Below are 17,741 nucleotides of genomic sequence, written 5' to 3'. Positions count from 1 at the left end.
AGCTTATGTCAAGTGGGGCTCGACGATAAGTGTATCTGCCAAGGCTTACGACACCCGAAGGTTAATTGTAAGATCTGTGTTAATAGAAGGACAGGAGTCCGACTAATAACAGGGGCTTTGCTCAACGACGAAGTCGATGAGTAAAGATCGGGACTAGAGACTTATCCGCTGATGAGCAGATAAGAAAGTAGAATATAGACAGCTGGCTAGGCTGAAGGAATCACTCTTATTAGGAGTAGGAGGTCAAGAACCAAGTAGATTCAAGTTAAGGAACAAGATACATGGTAGCGAGTTTATATAGAGGAGAGGATGCATATTAGTGGATGATAACTCGTACTACCAGAAAGGGAGCTGGTCAAAGGGTAATACTGGAAAAGGAAGGCACATTCGAGGTGAGTCATAGGCGAACCGGAACGTGCAGATAGGAAATGAGTCAAAGATAGAAACAGGAAGTGAAATGCGCAGGGGCATGATCATGCAACTGTGCAGCTAAATATAAGCACACATGTGCGACTGTGCACCAAGTCATAGATCAAGAAAGGGAACAGGGTAAAGGGGATGCGGTGTGCATCGTATCATAGGTTACCGTCCAGACGGTAAGGGCAAAGGGGACTATCCACAGGATTAGTCAGGGGGTGGAACGGAGCATGGGTATGCTTCGTCAGAGAAAGGGTCCGGCCAGATGTACTGGCTCTACTGGAGCAACAGGTAGAGAGTGAAGGGGAATGTGAGGATAACGAGGATAACGAGAGCAAGGTCGGGGTAAGGGTGTGATGCAAGGGCGGAGACGAGGAGAATAAGAAGAAAAATAGTAGGGGCCCAAGCATCTAGATGTTCTTGTAACAGTATCACTGCCAACTCCCAAAAAGCTATTGTAGAGCCCAAAAGTGGTTAGGGTGTAGACTAGCCCTGAGATATATTTATACTATAGTTTTTGCACTACCTATTAGAAAGCTTTTGTTCAGAGCTGTGTGAGAGCTGGGAAACAGGGCTATAATAAGCATCATTGTTGCTGAAAAAAAATTATACTAATAATTTAAAACATAACTTGAAGGGTTTGAACTCGAGAGTTTATTGTCAACAAATACTTACTGCTCGAACCCACAAACCATTAGACCACAATGGCTTTAATTTCAAGGGTGTTAATTTATACATGACAGCCAGCCAGTCATCTTATCACAAAATCTGCTAAGTCTTTTCACCAATTCCTAATGAGTCTCTACCATCTATACAATTACTGTAGTGTAACATGTACTTTACACAAATCAACTGTTGTAAAATTCAAGTTCTACTATATGACGCATTTGCCTTCACTGTGCTTAGGTAAATAGAACTGAGTTTATTTTGTATAGAATACAAATGCTTAAAACTAGCAAGCCTTGAGTTGATTATAAAATTCTGGGATAGGATGTTTATGCGAGCTTTTTCATAGGTATACCATAGGTTTGATACATAGACCTATGGAAGAGCCCTGAATCAGACCGAGTATGAGCTGTAACTAATGTGTTGTCCAGGTGAGAAAAAAAACCTTTGTTAAAGATCTGATTGATGAGCTTTACAGCATAATTTATTTATTTATGTATTACATCTATATCCAAGCTCGTATCTGCCTGTTTGCCAGGTGTTACAAATAACTTTCGCACTATGTGTCTGCCACCCAAAGCGGCAGTTGGTGGTGTACTCAAACCAAATTCTGAAACTCGGCTAAAGTTTCTTGAAAGCTCGACTACTGCGTCCAAACACAGCATGACCACACACCGCAATTTAAGGTCAGTCTGGCATTGTACATCTGAGTTTAAAAAAACATGCCTGTCGTTTGTCAATGTGCTCATTGGTCTGCACGACTTCAAGCCAATGCTTGTCCCCACTTGAGGGCAATGACCTCTCATCCACCTACCTCAAATACTCAATCTATTCCAAGTGACCCTGGACCCAAGATTACAGTTCAGTAGGGGAAGGAAGATTCTCTCACTGATATCCTCGTTGATCACATCACATCTCACCCTGCTGATTGTCGGATTCTTTTCTATTCTGAAGGTAAAAAAGTAATTATAACTGACGGTGACAAGGCTTCAGGGCAAGGACAAGACCAATATCTACGCTGTTCTTGCCCAGCTCATATTTGCAGATCACCCTAAGTACAGCAGTGCATACAATCAAAATCCGAAGAAATTTGCCAACTCAGTCAGAAACCACATCGTGGGGTACATAGTATCCTATCTATACTTACATATGTGTGCTAATAAAACTCCTAAAAATCTTAGTCTCAAAAATAGGTACAAGAAACTCAAGGCTAGATTCAGTGCCACTGGCGCCAGCATACTGCCTGGCAGCATTGAACATTTGGCGGGCAAAATTGGGAACATCCAATCTGACATTATGTCCCTTCATGACTCCAAGCACCAGCACTTTCTTGCAAAGCTTGGTGCAAAGAGCGAGAATCAGCGGAATACGAAGAAATATACTTGGCTTCATGAAACGTATGATCACGAGGCATCTCAAGCCATTATCAGCCATCAACGAGAGCAGGAGAATAGGGCCGCTGAGATCCACCTTCATGAAGTCGACATTCAGGTGCATGAGGCACATTCTGCTGTTCTCAACAAGGAGGCGGAGACTTTATGCTTACGGATTCAGTATCAGCAGCTGTTGCAGGCTAGTAACAGTGGGACCTGAGTCTTTTGTTATCATCATCTCGCATCATCATTTTGTATTCTCATCTTGTGTCATTCTGTTGCTGTCCTGTTGTGATTTTATTTATGTTTCATACTTGTTTGTTGTCCAATTGATCTTACATATGTTACATACATTACAAGTGTACTACTGGTAGTACTTGGTCACTATACTTTGCTTTAAAAATTCTAAGTGTTTGAATGTCTGTCTTCGTGCCGATGTGTGCTGAGTGTGATTCCGCCTTGTTTTTGTTGGTCTTAAGCGAGTTCTATGATACTTTAGCCGGGAGTTTAATGAGTTTAAGCGAGTTTTCAAAGGTTTCAAAATTTGGTTTGAGTACTGCTATAGATTTTTGTGTCTGTTCCAGCACTGGCAATGTATTTTCCATCAGGGGAAATGGCAACAGCCAAGACTTTGTCATCATGCAAGAGTGGATCTCCGACTGCCTGATTGGTGTTGAGATCCCAGATACGAATGGAGCAGTCTCCTGATGCACTAAGAATATAGTGTTCATTGGGAGTAAGGCAGAGCGATCTGATGACCTTGGTGTGACCCCAAAAAACAACGAGTACCTGTCCATTAATTGCCTGCCATTTTCAGATGATATGATCGTTTGATGTGGAGAATATATGTGCACCATCTTTGGACCAACACAATGACGACACATATCTGTTATGTCCCTTGATCTCAATAAGCAGCTTGCCATCCTTTGACCACACCCAGATCACCTCATCCACACCGCCACTCGCAAATTTGTCACTTTGTGGAGCATATTTGATGGCTTCGACCCATGCAGTCTTTATGTATATGGGTGGAGCTATTTGTTGACCCATCAGGAAATTCTCACATTCCTTAATCTCCTTAATCAGCTTCACCTACTTATCTCAAAACTTGTTTGCTCTCTCTCACATTATTTACCTGGCATATTTCATATTTCTCTAGTGTGAAACATAATAAAACATATATATCAATATACCTCAACATTTTCTTTCTGAATATATTCAAGTTGAAATGTTGGACAAGTAGATCCACCTTTCAACAAGACACTTAAGTGTATTGAGTCTGTTTAAGGACAAATAAAGTAATGTGAGAATTTCCTGATGCCAGTACACGGGTTCCAGCATCGTATGGTCCTGTCCATAGATCCACTTGCTATCTCCAGGGCATTGCGAGACCAATCAAGGCACTTCACTAGATTATCATGCCCCTCCCATGGATGCCTGATCATGCTGGCCTCCTTTATATTCCACAACCGCAGTGAGCCATATTGATCCCACAAATGACCATTGTTTCATCTGGGGAGACTGCCATTGTGAGTATCCCTTCCCCATGATCAATATTCAAAGGTTTTCTTGCTGGCTCTCTGTCTCTTTTCCACTGACGAATCGAACCATCACCAGACAGGCTCATTATATTGCCACTGGTACCCAAGTTGGCAAGGTCCCATATGCATTTAGTGTGACCCTCGATGACGCACTCCGGCATCAAGCTTCCTGCCGGACGTTCTGGCTTGGGTTTCTTCCACGACGTAGTCCGATTCTTATGATTGACAAAGTAGGACCGACCCAGCGGTGAAATGTACCATTCGCATCTCGGATCAACGAGATCTCCAGGATGATCTATGGTCAACCGTGAGTTCGTCGTTCCTTGTCGTGATTTCATCTCTCACCTAGTCGCATTCCTGGTAAAGGTCGGTTCCAAGAGACCATAAAGAGCGTATTATCTTGATATCGTGTTTCAGCATCCGACGACGTCTTATACTGTTGCCAATTAGGAGGAAGCGCTTCATTCCCGCCTGCTTCCAATTTAGTAAGCTAGTGGGTATCACGAGGGAGCTGCTCGCCTTTCCAAAGTGCATCCTGCCGGTACTGTGCACCATATGGTGGTGGATCATTCGCACTCGTTCGATATATCGACGAGTGCAGTGGCCCTTCTCCCCGTCTCGTCGACGTGCTTGACTCGGCCTCTTCGTATGGCATGACCTTGGTCGATCAAGGATGTCGGGTTGTGCAGACGGACTGGACACTGAAATACTGCACAAAGTCAATAATTGAGGGGAAGGAGAGATACGGGGTGAAGATGAAGAGACCTGCTATTTGGGTCAGTTTTGCATGCTGTAGTTGCAGGCGCCTGTTTGACACTGCATGCCACTGGCTGTAGTGATTACTAAATGACGGGGATATAAGGCCTAGGGTCGCTTTTGTTTGCTGTGCAATATTGCTATGATCAACATCCCTGGGCGTTGATACAGCAAGCATCTGGAGTCTGGTTCTGCACCATTCTATCACGACACCACAATCCAGGCTGCACATCCCCATCACTGACCAGTATCCCATTGAACCATCGAGTTTCAGGCCGCCGAAATGAAGCCGAAGTATTTGCTGTGTAGAACCTGGAAATATGTAAGATACGTTCCACAAATCTTGGACAGAGGGGACGTCATTGCATATAACCTCAGGCCTCATGGCTCAGTGAGAATGCAATCAAAAAGCCAACAGCGATCACCCGAAGATTTTGGAAGCACTAAGATTCCTGCGTCAACAGGATATAAATCATGAGCTGTTGTAAGTCAACAATTACCAGTGGAACACAACACACACAGGACTGTATGACGCCTCGATAGACCTTCAGTATTTGAATCAACTTTTGACTTTGAACGTCGAAATTGTGGCTCCAATACCAGCAAGTCACAGCTCCCCCGCCGGAGTACGCAGCGACCCATATTGAGTTCTTGTTCTTGGTCAGTTGAACTTTCAAATTCATCGTATCTAAGAATAGCAGCAGATATGATCTCGCTGCCTTTTGTGCCTGGAATATTTCAATGTGCAACACCGCGGCCATGTTTGCAACGACTTCAGTGCTTCATCGTTACGTAAATTAAACAGGGGAGGGGAGATGAGGACCTTCCAACTTGGTGCTTCATCGAGAACCGTAGCCCGGTACTTATACGCTAGGCGCTGGGCTGGCCAGGCTACACTCTCATGTGGTACAGCGGGCGTCGGGCGGACCATCATTTCGAAGATGATTGAGATCAAAAGAAGTTGGTCGCGCTACCATTTGCCAACCTGGCTGTTTCGTGGCAGTAGGCACTGAAATCCGGGCAATCCCCCCTATGTGTATTGATAAGCTATCGTCAAAGGAAGACCATGGCATTCTTTGATCGTTACTTTTTTGGGTGTCCTGATAGGAAAATTGTTTAAAGATGTATGATTATGCGGCTCTGGTCCTCACTTAATATCAAGTCTCCCATACACAGGCCAATAAAAAGTCGTTCCTTCTGTAAATTTATCTTCCCTGTAAACGAGTTTGCATTGGCCACCGATAGCGATAACCACTCACTCATTGACTTGTGTTCTTGGATTTAAAGCGTGGTTGCGTCATTGACAAACCTGAACAAGAGTCATATCCTTGCCGTCGTCCTTCCCGACATCCACTACAACCCATAATGGATTTCAGTAAGTAATACTTTGCTCATCGAGTAGAACTGGCGACTTAACGTGTCGCCCAGAATATGCTTTATGGCTTGTTCCATCGGGACCGGAGGCTGAGGCAATACGCTATCTAATGGAATTCCGACCAAGGCCTGATAAACCAAAGATCGACAAGCCAAAGATCGACAAACCTAAAAACGACAAATCAAAAAGTACTAGAGTAAAGGACGACAAAACAGAGAAAAATAAATCAGAGGACGGAAAATCAAAGGACGGAAAATCAAAGGATGGAAAATCAAAGGACGATAAATCAAAGGACGGGAAATCAAAGGATGATAAATCAAGAGACGGAAAATCAAAGAGCGATAAGTCAAGCACTCACTCAACTTCATCTCGTTCGACGTCACCTCCTTCGACATCAACTCGCTTTACATCTTACCCGAGATACTCTTATCCGAGGTCATCTTATCCGAGGTCGTCTTACCACAGATTACCTCACCTTGGATCACCTCACTCCAGATCATACCCCCGCTTCGACCCTCATGTTACGCTCGTCACGTTCTCATGCCCTCATCGCCCTAACATATTTCAATTGGTGCCTATGGGTGCCAAAACGACTCCCGTGCATTTTGAGTCCATGGAGGTCGGAGACGACTTCCTCAGCTCATTGTCTGTCGTCGTCAAGAAGTCCAGCGAGATCATGCAGCTACGTGATCGCATTATGGACCACCTGAAGGCGAACAACATACGAGCCACATCAACCCCTTCATTCCCACACATGGCGTTGTTCTACCTAGATGAATCGTTCAAAGGAGAACGCTTGCTGCTTAGCAAACAATTGCGAGAGACAGGAAGGGTACACGAACAGACAGGCGGAGAGAAGAAATTTACGCTGAATTGTACTGTGGATGGTGCCGCGGCTGAATTTGATGCCATTGGAGGCTTTGAAGGGATGGAAATATGGCTCGTGGATTGCACTGAAGGAGTGGAAGATTGGACCGTCCTCGATAGACGGTATCTCAAGCCACGAATGCCCAAGGCCAAGGTCTACGTGAAAAGAGGCGATCCTTACTTCAATATATTTGGGAATGAGGGGCCGGATCCTTACCAGGTCAGAGAAATGGCGTCCTATATTCCGAGATGGGGCGAACCCAGACCTCATGGCATATACGGACCAATGGCACCATATTTCCCCCTGGATCCAAGGTAGCGTGCGCCTTCCTGGCTGTGATTTTCATTTGACATGATTCCGATCACAGATATTATACGAATAATTACGCACAATGGGAAGACCCAAGGATGATGCGAAGCCATATGTATCCAAGTATGGACAGGTGGGGATATAACCCCAACATGAATGCATACCGGGAACTGGATGGATACTTTTAAGAGCATCGACGGAATTTTTGTACACATCACTGGGTATGAATTACAATGCTCCTTAAATTAATGTTGTCAGCTACACTTGCATGTATACCATAGATCACATAGATGGGTATGAACTTACCGTGACGGTTTGGATATCACAGCGCGTGCCCGTACACGCCACTCCCAAGGCTTTTAAGAACGACAGGATTCATGATTCTTGCTACATTTCCTAAAAGCTGTGAGAGTGCACTTTACTCCTTCGACTATCGGATCGATCACCGTCACTGCCCTTCTCGAGTGGATCGATGCATCGATATTTGGTGTTAGGTTACAGATTGTACGTTGTTACATACGGACTGAGGTCATGGGTGCAATTTTTCGAGCATCGTGAATAAGGATATTTTGAATGAGCAGAGATCGAGGGCAGAGGAAGAAGCCTTTCAAGTTGGAGTCAACTTGCACTTGTCCGGTTGACAGCGACTAAACCGGCGTAGAGTGCCGAGCCGGCGGCTACTTACCCGGACACGCTAGTATACAGTACTGACTGAGTTATACGTGGCGAGGGCACCGTCTGCTGCAACGTGCTCAGCAAGCACCTGCTTAACTAGCATGGACGAAGCATCTGATGTTATGCCCAATGAACTGTCAATTGAGCACCGCCAACGTCACACGCGGGATCGTACGACTTCGTTGAATTCACTTTCTCACTTCAAAAGTGGACCGTCCAAGCATATACGACATAGGCCCACCTTGCGAAATCGTGGTTCCAATGCAAGCATGAAAAGCATGGGGTATATATGATCCTTACAAGTTTGAACAGTGCTCATGTCTGTTCCCTAGCTCCGAAACTGACCACTCGGAAATTATTGCCCCCATTCCTCGCCGACATCTCCTGCAAACATCGCAAAGTCTTCATTGGCTTAGGGTTGACACGTCGTCAGGAGACGAATGGCTCAACAGATGTGTCTCTCCCGCCTCTGCGTCTTCAGTCGGCTCTGTCTTCCCAAATAACAGGATGGCAAATCGACTTAGCTTCACCGCTCTTATGGAGCACGAAAGAACCGCTGTTGGCCCATCATCCACGGCTGATGCGAGAATAGTCGAGGATGATCAGGGAACTATCTGGGCCGGAAAGCGGTTTGTGAGGTGGATGCATCGAAATAATATGAAAAACTGGTTCGTTCCTTCAGCTATCGCCGCATCTACCTTGGTGAAGTGGTGCATCGGATTCGGAACATATTCTGGTGCGCACAATTACTGCGCGCATGATTTAATCTCAAGTCGCCCTATAGGTCACAATACGCCACCCCTCTTCGGCGATTATGAAGCCCAGCGACATTGGATGGAGCTTACTGTACACCTTCCCGTCAGGGAATGGTACACTTATGACCTACAGTACTGGGGTCTTGACTATCCTCCTCTGACTGCATATGTTTCATGGCTATGTGGACGAATGTAAGTTTGTCAAGTAGAATTCATTATACTAGATTTATCTATCTTGTTCCTCAGTGGGTCTTTCATAGAACCTTCGTGGTTCACCTTACAGGCATCTCGCGGCATGGAGACTGGAAGAAGCAAGCTATTCATGCGAGCTACTGTGCTCGTCCTCGATCTCCTAATTTATATTCCGGCATTGTACACCTTTGTATGCGCATGGCAAGGCGCGCGATCATCTAGGAAACGAGTACGTTCGTCAATTTATCGTCATAACAGTTCCAGATGCTCATTGTTGTATTGTCGTATCACGAGTAGCACGCTGCGCTGCTCACATTGCTGTTTCATCCAGCACTTCTATTAATCGACTTTGGTCATTTCCAGTATAATTCCGTCATGTTAGGCAAGTCACTCGTTATTGGTAGTATTCTGATTCTCACCAGCATAATCTCTCAGGTTTAACGCTACTTGCAATTAACGCCTTTGCAGCCGGGCATGATCTTCTTGGAGCTATCCTCTTCGTCCTAAGTTTAGGTTTCAAACAAATGGCACTTTACTATGCACCTGCGATTGGCTCTTACTTGATCGGAAAATGCATCTATCTAGGCTCTGTTCATGGGTAAGTCTGTCACAGCTGTAAGACTATTTTCAATACACTAAATATCACATAGCACTCGGCTGTTTCTGCGTCTAGCGCTGACGACAACATTAGCCTTCGTAATCATGTTCGCACCCTTCCTTCCACCCTTCTCTTCTCTCTCTACTATTGCTGCACCTATCACTCGCATCTTCCCGTTTGGACGCGGTCTCTTCGAAGACAAAGTTGCCAACTTTTGGTGCTTTACCAACGTGTTGGTAAAGTGGAAGCAAATATTTGCTGGTAGAGAAGGTATTCTGATCAAAGTCTCTACTGGCCTCACCGCTCTTGGGTTCTTACCTGCTGTGGCTGCGCTCATTTTTGGTGGCTACAAGACTCGGTTGCGGAAAGACGCCCCAAACCACTTAGTGAACGTGTCTCCTTCGATGGTGTCCGCAGCACCGTCATCACCGACGCCAATTTTGCCGCTATTACCCTATGCACTCCTAACTTGTTCCATGTCGTTCTTCCTTTTCTCGTTCCAGGTGCATGAGAAGACAATTCTCATTCCCCTCTTACCTCTCACACTCTTGCTGTCGGGCGCCGCACCCACTGACGATGTATTCTTGTGGGGAGCGTTAGGCAACAATGTTGGTGTCTTCAGGTAGGCGGCATGCGATTTCACATATGTTCGCGTTGCTAACGATGGTGCTGTTCACTTATAGCATGTGGCCCTTGCTCAAAAAGGATGGACTGGGACTCCAGTACCTTGCGATGCTTCTTCTCTGGAACCGGTTAATTGGGCACAATCCATTCAAACCACGCTATGGGTATTTTGTGGGACTCATATCTTCTGTACGAAGCGCTTCCTTTACACAGTTCTGTCACAGTTGATGACATCTAATCACAGGTGGTACATACAGTTATGATAATCCTCCACCTGCTCGAGCTTGTAGTGATGCCGCCTGCACGCTACCCTGACCTTTTCCCAGTTCTCAACGTCCTAATATGTACCCCAATCTTTGGACTCATCTGGCTTTGGAGCATCAAGCGTTCAGTGGAAGTGAGCTGGGCTATAAGCGGACTGCCTGGAAAATGCGAAAAGGAGGGACCTTCTTCAGCTGCGTCTGCTATCAGTACAACGCCGTCGAGCGCAGCGTTCGGGCACAGTCCATTGCGTGGAGAGACGGGGGTGCGTGCGATGAGTCTTGGATATGCAAGTGGGCACGGGCGTGGACAGGCTGATGCTAGGAGACGAGCGCTGGTGGCGAGCGCGAGTGGTGATCGGGAGCATTGAACATTGAACGTTGGGGGTTGGCTTCGTTTGTTTTGTTTTCATTTAAAGGAATATATATCATGGAGCGTATCCGCTTGCAAGAGCTGGATTTCAAGGCTAGGGGGGGATTTCTCATCCTCATGGAATCGTGCACTAGCTCAATTCAGATACTGCTCTTGATGTACATCATTCATCCAAAGTATTCGATACTTGTGCCTTTAGACTTGACGTTTTGACGTCAATTTTGTGATGTGCGTCACAGAAGTAATTCGATCACGTGCTACTTAAAATGAATGTGACAATTCGCGGTTATGACGGTGACAACGCGCTTTTCTCCCCTGACTCGAGTGCAACAGCAAAAACTACAGAACCCGTCCTCCACCGCAGCTCTATCTTCACGCAAAGGCTCGATTTTTTTTCTGAATTTCCTTCAAGCACGAAAACCTGTACTCAAAGCAGAACACTCATCAAACTTCTCGTTGTAAATGGCGAGTCTCGACAAGCTCGCAATCCGGGGCATTCGTTCCTTCGACGACAAGCAAATATCTGTCATTGAGTTTTTCTCACCAGTCACTGTCATAGTCGGACACAATGGAAGTGGAAAAACGACTGTCATTGAGTGCCTGAAGTACGCAACAACGGGGGACCAGCCCCCAAACACTCGAGGTGGCGCGTTCATTCATGACCCAAAGATGGCGAATGAGAAGGAAGTCAAAGCTCAGGTCAAGTTACGGTTTCATGCTGCAAATGGGACGCGGATGCTTGTCGTTAGGAATCTCTCAGTGACAGTCAAGAAGACTGGTTTGACTATGAAGACCCTCGAAAACATTCTTGCGCTTGCGGACAGCAATATCGAAAAGGGCGGGAAGGTGGGTCAGAGGCACTTGGATATTGGACTGGTCTGAACATCCATGTTTGTATCAGAGGGGAGCTATTTCCACGAAATGCGCTGAGATAGATGTAGAAATCCCCCATCTCCTTGGGGTATCAAAGTCTGTTCTGGAGAATGTAATTTTCTGTCATCAAGAGGACTCGTACTGGCCCCTTGCTGAGCCTTCTGCGCTCAAGAAGAAATTCGATGATATCTTCGAGGCTACGCGGTGTGTTTTTCTGTTCTTGAATGTAATGACCTTTCAGCTAATATATGAACTAGTTATAGCAAGGCGCTCGATTCTATAAAGTCGTTGCGTAAGGATCGCGTTGCAGATCTTAAAGCAGACAAAGAACGTTTAGAATCTCTTGCTAAAGAGAAATTGCATTCCGACAAGCTCCGTGGGCGTATCAGCGACCTGAACGCCACCATTACCGGGAAGCAATTGCAATACGAAGAGACTAAGAAGCAGTACGAAGAACTCGTCAAGAACAATGCCCGCTTCTACGAGTCTGCTACCCAATTTCGCCAGTTGTACGTCAAGGTTGAAAACTTGCAACAGAAGAAGGAACATTATCGACAGGAGCTTTCGGAGGCAAAAGAGACCGTGCAGGAAGTTGGAGGTAATTCTTCGTCCCTGGTTGCGCAGGGTTGCTGATACTAAGTACATATAGGCACCGACGAGGAGCTGCAAGAGCGCTTAAGCAACTTTGGCCAGAACATTGAAAAGGAGAAAATAGCTCGCAATAGACGCGAGGTAGAACGACAAGACCTTGAAGATGAACTTGCGAAAACACGAAGGTCGCATGTGGAGCTTATTAATGAGCATGGAGAACTTGCCGCAGAGGCTAAGGTATTCATTTGATTTGCTTTTGCATTGCATTTCTTAACACGATCGTTAGGCACATGACCGTCGCATATCCGAACGCGAGGAACTCATCCGTGAGATCAGCAATAAGCACAACATCAAGGGTTACAACCATACTCCTCTTGAACGCGAGAAAGTGGTTGAGTTTGTCTCCCGGCTCGGGGATCTCCAGCGTCGACAGAGGTCCGAATTTGATAAGCTGCAGGTGCACTAGCATGGCGACCTTGGCGACCTTCAGCCCACTAACACTCACGCAGACCGGAAGGAATAGCAAGAATGATGAACATAGTCGCAAGTTACGACAGCTTCATACCGAGCTGGAAAGTCTTCGGATGCAACGAGGAAATACACGCGAACAGATTGTATGTTTATGTCCTATTTGATTTTCAAATGTTGCTTTACACTCTTCCCTATCTTAGAAAGAGCGCCAAGCTGCCATTGCCAAAGCTGAATCATCCGTCGACACGATGCAGGGTCTCGCATCTGAGCTCCGCACTCTTGCTGGTGATATCGAGGAGAAGAAATTGCGTCTTGAGAAGATCAAGGCAGATATACAATCTGGAAACTTCGATGAACGCCTGAACGCGAAGGCTGCGAAGGCACGGAATATGGAAGATCAACGCGATACCCTGAACACGGAACTTCGCGGCCTGAGCCTGCAGGCAGAATCAAGGGCTCGTTTGGATCTCAAACGGGCAGAGATGCGGAGTAAGACATCGGATACCAAGAACATGTGAGTTTTTTATACAGCTTATTTTGTTCTCTGACATTTTTTTCAGCCTTGAGTTGTGCAACGTCAAATTCCGGAAGTTGATAGGCAGGGATGCAAGAGCGGAAACGATGGAGCGTGATATTGACCGCGCCTCAAGGTAACTCTGCGTTTGATTATCAGGACTAGCCTAACTATAATGATGATAGAGAGAAAGATGAGGAGCTCGCTGAGGCAGAAGCAGAGGCCGCCACCGCTAACAAAGAGCTCCAGCAAGCAGAGACAACGTTATCACACGCAAAATCCGAAATGAAGAGCAAGCGGGACGAATTGAAAAGCAAGCACTCGTTTATCAAAGGGACGTCTTGAACTAATCAAGCCATAGAACTGGAGAAGAAACTCAAGGACGAGATTGAAGGAGGGATTTCTCTCGAAACCGCCATCACGCTCGCAGAAGAGGAACTCAACCTTCGCAAGGAGTATGTGTTTCCACGGATTCTTCTCAACTAGCTGTTGATTCATACTACAGGGAATGCAAAGCGGGCGTGAGTCAAGTGTATGAGCAAATTCTGAAAGCAGGACAGGCAAAGAAGCGATGTACTGCCTGCAACCGCGATCTACACCACAATGAGATGGCCGGTTTTGAGAAATATGTATGTATCATCCGAGTTCATTTCGAGCCGTAGTTTAATAACTACGCATACAGCTCAAGGAGCAGATCAAGAACCACTCTCCCGAGGCTGTCGAGGTTCAGAAGGCCGAAGTTACGCAGTGGGAAAATGAATTGAAGCACCTCCGCGCTCTTATGCCTGTATTTACAACTAAGGAACGCATCAGGACGGTCGAGCTTCCAGCACTGGAGGGGCAAATCAAGGCTTTAGATGAAGATCTTCCATCCAATATCGAGAAGGCAGAGCAGGCAAGATACCGTTATGAATTCTTGAGACTTGAAACTTCACTTGTATACAGGCTGCTCAGGGGTTAACCGATCTCAAAAAGGACATTAGAGAGATTGCTTCCTTGAAGCAATCCGCCTCTACCGTGTCACGTAACCAGAATGAGACCGAGCGACTCAAGAGCGACATCAAAAAATTGGAAACGGAGCTTACTGCTACTGGTACCGCCAAGACTGGTGATGATGTGCAAAGGGAACTTGATGTTCTTTCTAATGAGATGTACGTTGTCTACCTTCCTTGGCGAACAATCTTCTGACCAACCTGCTCACAGCCGTTCAAATGAAAGAGAAAGGCAAACACTCATGACACAGCGTGACCATGAGAATCAATTGCTGCGGACGAATGAGAACGACCTCCATGCGATGGAGAAGAAAGAAAACACGCTTTCCAATCAGATTCGTGACAAGGATATGATGGAGGAACGTATCGTCACAATGAACAACGAAATCGCGACCTTGCGCACAAAACTCCAGGTTTGTTCTTGAGTGTTTAGGTTACTGGGAGCTGACGATTGCCTTTATGAATACAGGAATTGGACTTGAAAATTTCGGAGGCGCAAGCTCCTATCGATATGCTTGAGCAAGAACATCAAGAGGCCATGGTCGACCTTGATGCAAAGATTCGCGAGACTCAACGTTCTGTACAAGAGCTCAACACGAACGTTGACAAACTTGACAACCTCAACAAAATCGTTGAGCGGTATGTCATTGCAAGTGTGTTATAAGACTCTCCGTTGACATTTGCCAGATATATTCGTGACAAGCGGGCACATCTCCTTATTGAGTGCGCCGACAGGATAGAGCAATTCGAGCAGGACATCAAGGATCTTGTCACCAATATCGAGAACGCCCGGGATGCCATAGCTAAGATTGACCGGGAGATCAGCGAGAGCGGCAGTTTGATGGCAAATTTACACGGGAACATTCGTATCAGAAAGCTTGCCCGCGATATTGCAGCTACGCAAGCTGAAATTGACTCGTGCGATATGGAAGGAGCTGCAAAGGCGAAGCGGAACTTCGAAGACCGATACCAGGTTGAGAAACAGCGGGAAACGGAAATGCAGAGCAAGGTAAGAGCTCGATCGCTTTCGCACCTCGGTTCACATTATCTCATATTCTGCAGTATGCCCATATAGGAGGCGAAATTAGTTCCCACCAAGAGCAACTCAAGATGACAGAGAGGGATCTTCGTGACTTCAAGGATATCAATAAGCGATATACCGACCAATTGGTCAAGGTTAAGGTCTGAAACTGGTTCCAATTTATAAAATCGGTATAATTTGACGCCTGCTTAGATGTCCGACATGGCAAATAATGATCTGGAGAAATATGCTAAGGCCCTGGACAAGTAAGCAGTACATTCCCGGCCCTATGATCCTATATTTTATGTTTGTCCCAGCGCCATTATGAAATACCACGGGCTGAAGATGGAGGAAGTCAACGATACCATGCGTCATCTCTGGAATAAAACGTATCAAGGAACCGGTGTGTACCCTGGAATCGTGTCGTGGTCAACTGCTAATCGCTGTTAGATATTGATGGTATCAAAATCCGCTCCGACGTCGAGGGTGGCGCATCAAAGCGATCCTATAATTACCGAGTGAGTAATTTTTGCCACGGTAAATACAATTCAATTGTTGACGTCCTTTAAACAGGTTGTTATGACCAAAGATCAAGTCGAGATGGACATGCGTGGACGATGCTCCGCAGGTCAGAAGATGCTGGCCTCAATTATTATCCGTCTCGCTCTCTCTGATTCTTTCGGCCAAAACTGTGGCATTCTTGCACTGGATGAACCAACAAACGCTTTAGATGTAGAAAACATCGATGCACTCGCTGAGAGCCTTGTCGAGTAAGTGATCGCCGACGGCCTTTTCCACCCATAAGTGCTAACCATCTTGAAGCATCATTAACGAGAGGAAGAATCATGCTAACTTTCAGTTGATCATCATCACGCACGACGAGAATTTCCTTCGCAAGCTTGGTCAAGCTGAAGTAATGGAGTATTATTGGTGAGGTTGCATCTCTGATGTCTTCACTTTGTTCATTGATATGTGACAGGCGCGTTTCGCGAGATTCGAGACAGAAATCTGTAATTGAACGCCAAAGGTTCCGGTGAACTTGCCGATTCAACATCTTAATTGAGTTGCTCGCTACATCGTCACACCCTGTACAATACCATCATAAACTTATCCTACAGTTTGACTCTTTACAACACCACGAGGTGGTTATATATCTCGTGCAACATTCAGGCTGGTTAATCATCACTTGTGTGTCCACTGGGCTAAGCGCTTGGGTTTGGCAAGGAATGCTTGGAACCCTTCTGCATGATCCTTCATCCCGAAGGTCGCGTGGTAAAGTCTGCTTTCGAAATGTAGCCCATTTTTCAGCCCCAACTCTTCAGCTGTCAATGTTGATGTTCAATAATGCATGGTACGCTGTGAAAGGTAGTTTACTGACCTTCGTTGACCGCTTCCTTTGCCATTGCCACGATGGGTGCAGAGAAGCTCGCTATCTTACTCGCTAGATAATTGTCGTGATAGTTAAGTCATCTTTTAGGGAACTCAAAACTCTGCGTACCTGTTTTCAAAGCTACACTAAAGACCTGCTCTGCAGGGAGGACTTTAGCCACAAGCCCTGCTGCTTCGGCTTCATTTGCATTCATCGTCTCCCCCGTCAATATCATGTGCATCGCCTGAGAAAGTGAGCATCAGTGATGCTACCAGATATCTGATCTTGCGGCGATTACTTTCGATTTGCCAATAGCTCTGATTAAGCGCTGCGTCCCTCCAGCTCCTGGAATAGTTCCTAGTGCGATTTCTGGCTGCCCGAACGTTGCAGTATCTGCTGCATACAAAATGTCACACATCATCGCCAACTCACAGCCGCCTCCCAACTTGATGTTTGTCAATCGACAGAGGTAATCATTGATTGATCGACTCACTGCGATACCATTGATGACTCCGATTATTGGCTTATGGACAGCGAAAAATCCGTCATTTAGATTCTTCAGGTAGTCTTGGTTGTATGCGTCGACAAAAGATAGTTCGCTTTGTTCCTTGATATCCGCACCAGCTGCGAGACGATCAGATTGATTTAGGTGGAAAGATTTCGGAGCTGACCGCAGAACCCTTTCTCGTTTCCCGTTAGGATGATGGCGCCTATGCTAGGGTCGCTCTCGAACGACCTCAAAGCATCCAATAATTCGTTGATCAATGTTACGGAGAGTGCGTTATAAGCCCTGGGTCGATTGAGTTTGATGATCCCCACCCTTTCGGAGCGTTCAACGATTATTGTTGACTCTGACATACCGTGTCGGTTATCATCTACAGCTGTGTCTTCGACTTGAAGGGCGTAAAGAGTTATTATTGGCACGAAAATCACGCGCTCTACATACGGCCGCGGCGCCGATGGATTCTGCTCAAGTCACTCACTCTAGGCGAATGTAGTATGCACAGGGCCGTCGCAGCTAGGTACTGATGACGACACTCTGCCACCATCAATGTCAGTAAGATGGGGCGTTCAAGTTGCAGATGTGGATTTCAGCTATCCACTTACAAGTGGTTGCAACAAGGTTGC

The 17,741-nt window shown here is 46.0% G+C and overlaps 5 protein-coding genes across 5 annotated transcripts; 4 read left to right on the top strand and 1 right to left on the bottom strand.

Annotated features, from left to right (window-relative positions):
- Positions 1 to 1,877: 1,877 nt before the first annotated feature.
- On the top strand, positions 1,878 to 2,676 carry EDB93DRAFT_1248125 (uncharacterized protein; the record flags this gene model as incomplete). Its single annotated transcript, XM_041452676.1, has 3 exons — positions 1,878 to 1,948; positions 2,070 to 2,204; positions 2,277 to 2,676. The coding sequence occupies 3 exons, from the start codon at positions 1,878 to 1,880 to the stop codon at positions 2,674 to 2,676; spliced, it is 606 nt and encodes a 201-aa protein (XP_041310316.1).
- Positions 2,677 to 6,618: 3,942 nt separating this feature from the next.
- EDB93DRAFT_1072374 (uncharacterized protein) lies at positions 6,619 to 7,125 on the top strand (the record flags this gene model as incomplete). Its single annotated transcript, XM_041444989.1, has 1 exon — positions 6,619 to 7,125. A coding segment is annotated over one exon (507 nt), but the record flags the coding sequence as incomplete, so codon positions are not given.
- A 956-nt stretch (positions 7,126 to 8,081) lies between these two features.
- EDB93DRAFT_1239418 (glycosyltransferase family 57 protein) lies at positions 8,082 to 10,780 on the top strand (the record flags this gene model as incomplete). The annotated part of the gene is made up of 9 exons (XM_041451630.1): positions 8,082 to 8,263; positions 8,313 to 8,716; positions 8,765 to 8,927; positions 8,982 to 9,156; positions 9,225 to 9,309; positions 9,363 to 9,525; positions 9,578 to 10,147; positions 10,209 to 10,338; positions 10,394 to 10,780. 9 exons carry the CDS (start codon positions 8,082 to 8,084, stop codon positions 10,778 to 10,780), a joined length of 2,259 nt encoding a protein of 752 aa, XP_041310314.1.
- A 307-nt stretch (positions 10,781 to 11,087) lies between these two features.
- EDB93DRAFT_140270 (P-loop containing nucleoside triphosphate hydrolase protein) lies at positions 11,088 to 16,376 on the top strand. Its single transcript, XM_041455488.1, has 23 exons — positions 11,088 to 11,628; positions 11,684 to 11,859; positions 11,913 to 12,253; positions 12,305 to 12,483; positions 12,533 to 12,703; positions 12,756 to 12,860; positions 12,918 to 13,231; positions 13,278 to 13,367; positions 13,417 to 13,544; positions 13,593 to 13,686; positions 13,737 to 13,860; positions 13,914 to 14,126; positions 14,177 to 14,382; positions 14,435 to 14,636; positions 14,693 to 14,862; positions 14,911 to 15,232; positions 15,286 to 15,405; positions 15,458 to 15,510; positions 15,562 to 15,647; positions 15,695 to 15,762; positions 15,818 to 16,014; positions 16,067 to 16,174; positions 16,224 to 16,376. Exons 1-23 carry the CDS (start codon positions 11,245 to 11,247, stop codon positions 16,279 to 16,281), a joined length of 3,909 nt encoding a protein of 1,302 aa, XP_041310313.1. The 5' UTR covers positions 11,088 to 11,244; the 3' UTR covers positions 16,282 to 16,376.
- EDB93DRAFT_140282 (ClpP/crotonase-like domain-containing protein) lies at positions 16,223 to 17,739 on the bottom strand. The gene is made up of 6 exons (XM_041455489.1): positions 17,285 to 17,739; positions 17,107 to 17,237; positions 16,912 to 17,058; positions 16,743 to 16,857; positions 16,623 to 16,685; positions 16,223 to 16,566 (listed from the first exon to the last, which is right to left on the bottom strand). The coding sequence occupies exons 1-6, from the start codon at positions 17,469 to 17,471 to the stop codon at positions 16,427 to 16,429; spliced, it is 783 nt and encodes a 260-aa protein (XP_041310312.1). The 5' UTR covers positions 17,472 to 17,739; the 3' UTR covers positions 16,223 to 16,426.
- Between the last annotated feature and the right edge of the window lie 2 nt (positions 17,740 to 17,741).

This window comes from Suillus bovinus, assembly GCF_016758785.1.
Source record: "Suillus bovinus strain UH-Sbo-P2 chromosome Unknown EDB93scaffold_12, whole genome shotgun sequence".
Lineage (NCBI taxonomy): Eukaryota > Fungi > Basidiomycota > Agaricomycetes > Boletales > Suillaceae > Suillus > Suillus bovinus.
The sequence above is the reverse complement of the archived record's forward strand: the minus strand, read 5'-3'. Positions and strand labels throughout refer to the sequence as shown.

Excerpts from the sequence above, each read along its gene's own strand:
- EDB93DRAFT_140270 (XM_041455488.1), top strand. The coding sequence starts at position 11,245 with ATGGCGAGTCTCGACAAGCTCGCAATCCGGGGCATTCGTTCCTTCGAC. Across the intron at positions 12,254-12,304 it reads GACCGTGCAGGAAGTTGGAG|GCACCGACGAGGAGCTGCAA; the intron begins GTAATTCTTCGT and ends AAGTACATATAG. Across the intron at positions 15,511-15,561 it reads TATGCTAAGGCCCTGGACAA|CGCCATTATGAAATACCACG; the intron begins GTAAGCAGTACA and ends TGTTTGTCCCAG.
- EDB93DRAFT_140282 (XM_041455489.1), bottom strand. The coding sequence starts at position 17,471 with ATGTCAGAGTCAACAATAATCGTTGAACGCTCCGAAAGGGTGGGGATC. Across the intron at positions 17,238-17,284 it reads AAACGAGAAAGGGTTCTGCG|CTGGTGCGGATATCAAGGAA; the intron begins GTCAGCTCCGAA and ends ATCGTCTCGCAG. Across the intron at positions 16,686-16,742 it reads TAGTGTAGCTTTGAAAACAG|CGAGTAAGATAGCGAGCTTC; the intron begins GTACGCAGAGTT and ends ACAATTATCTAG.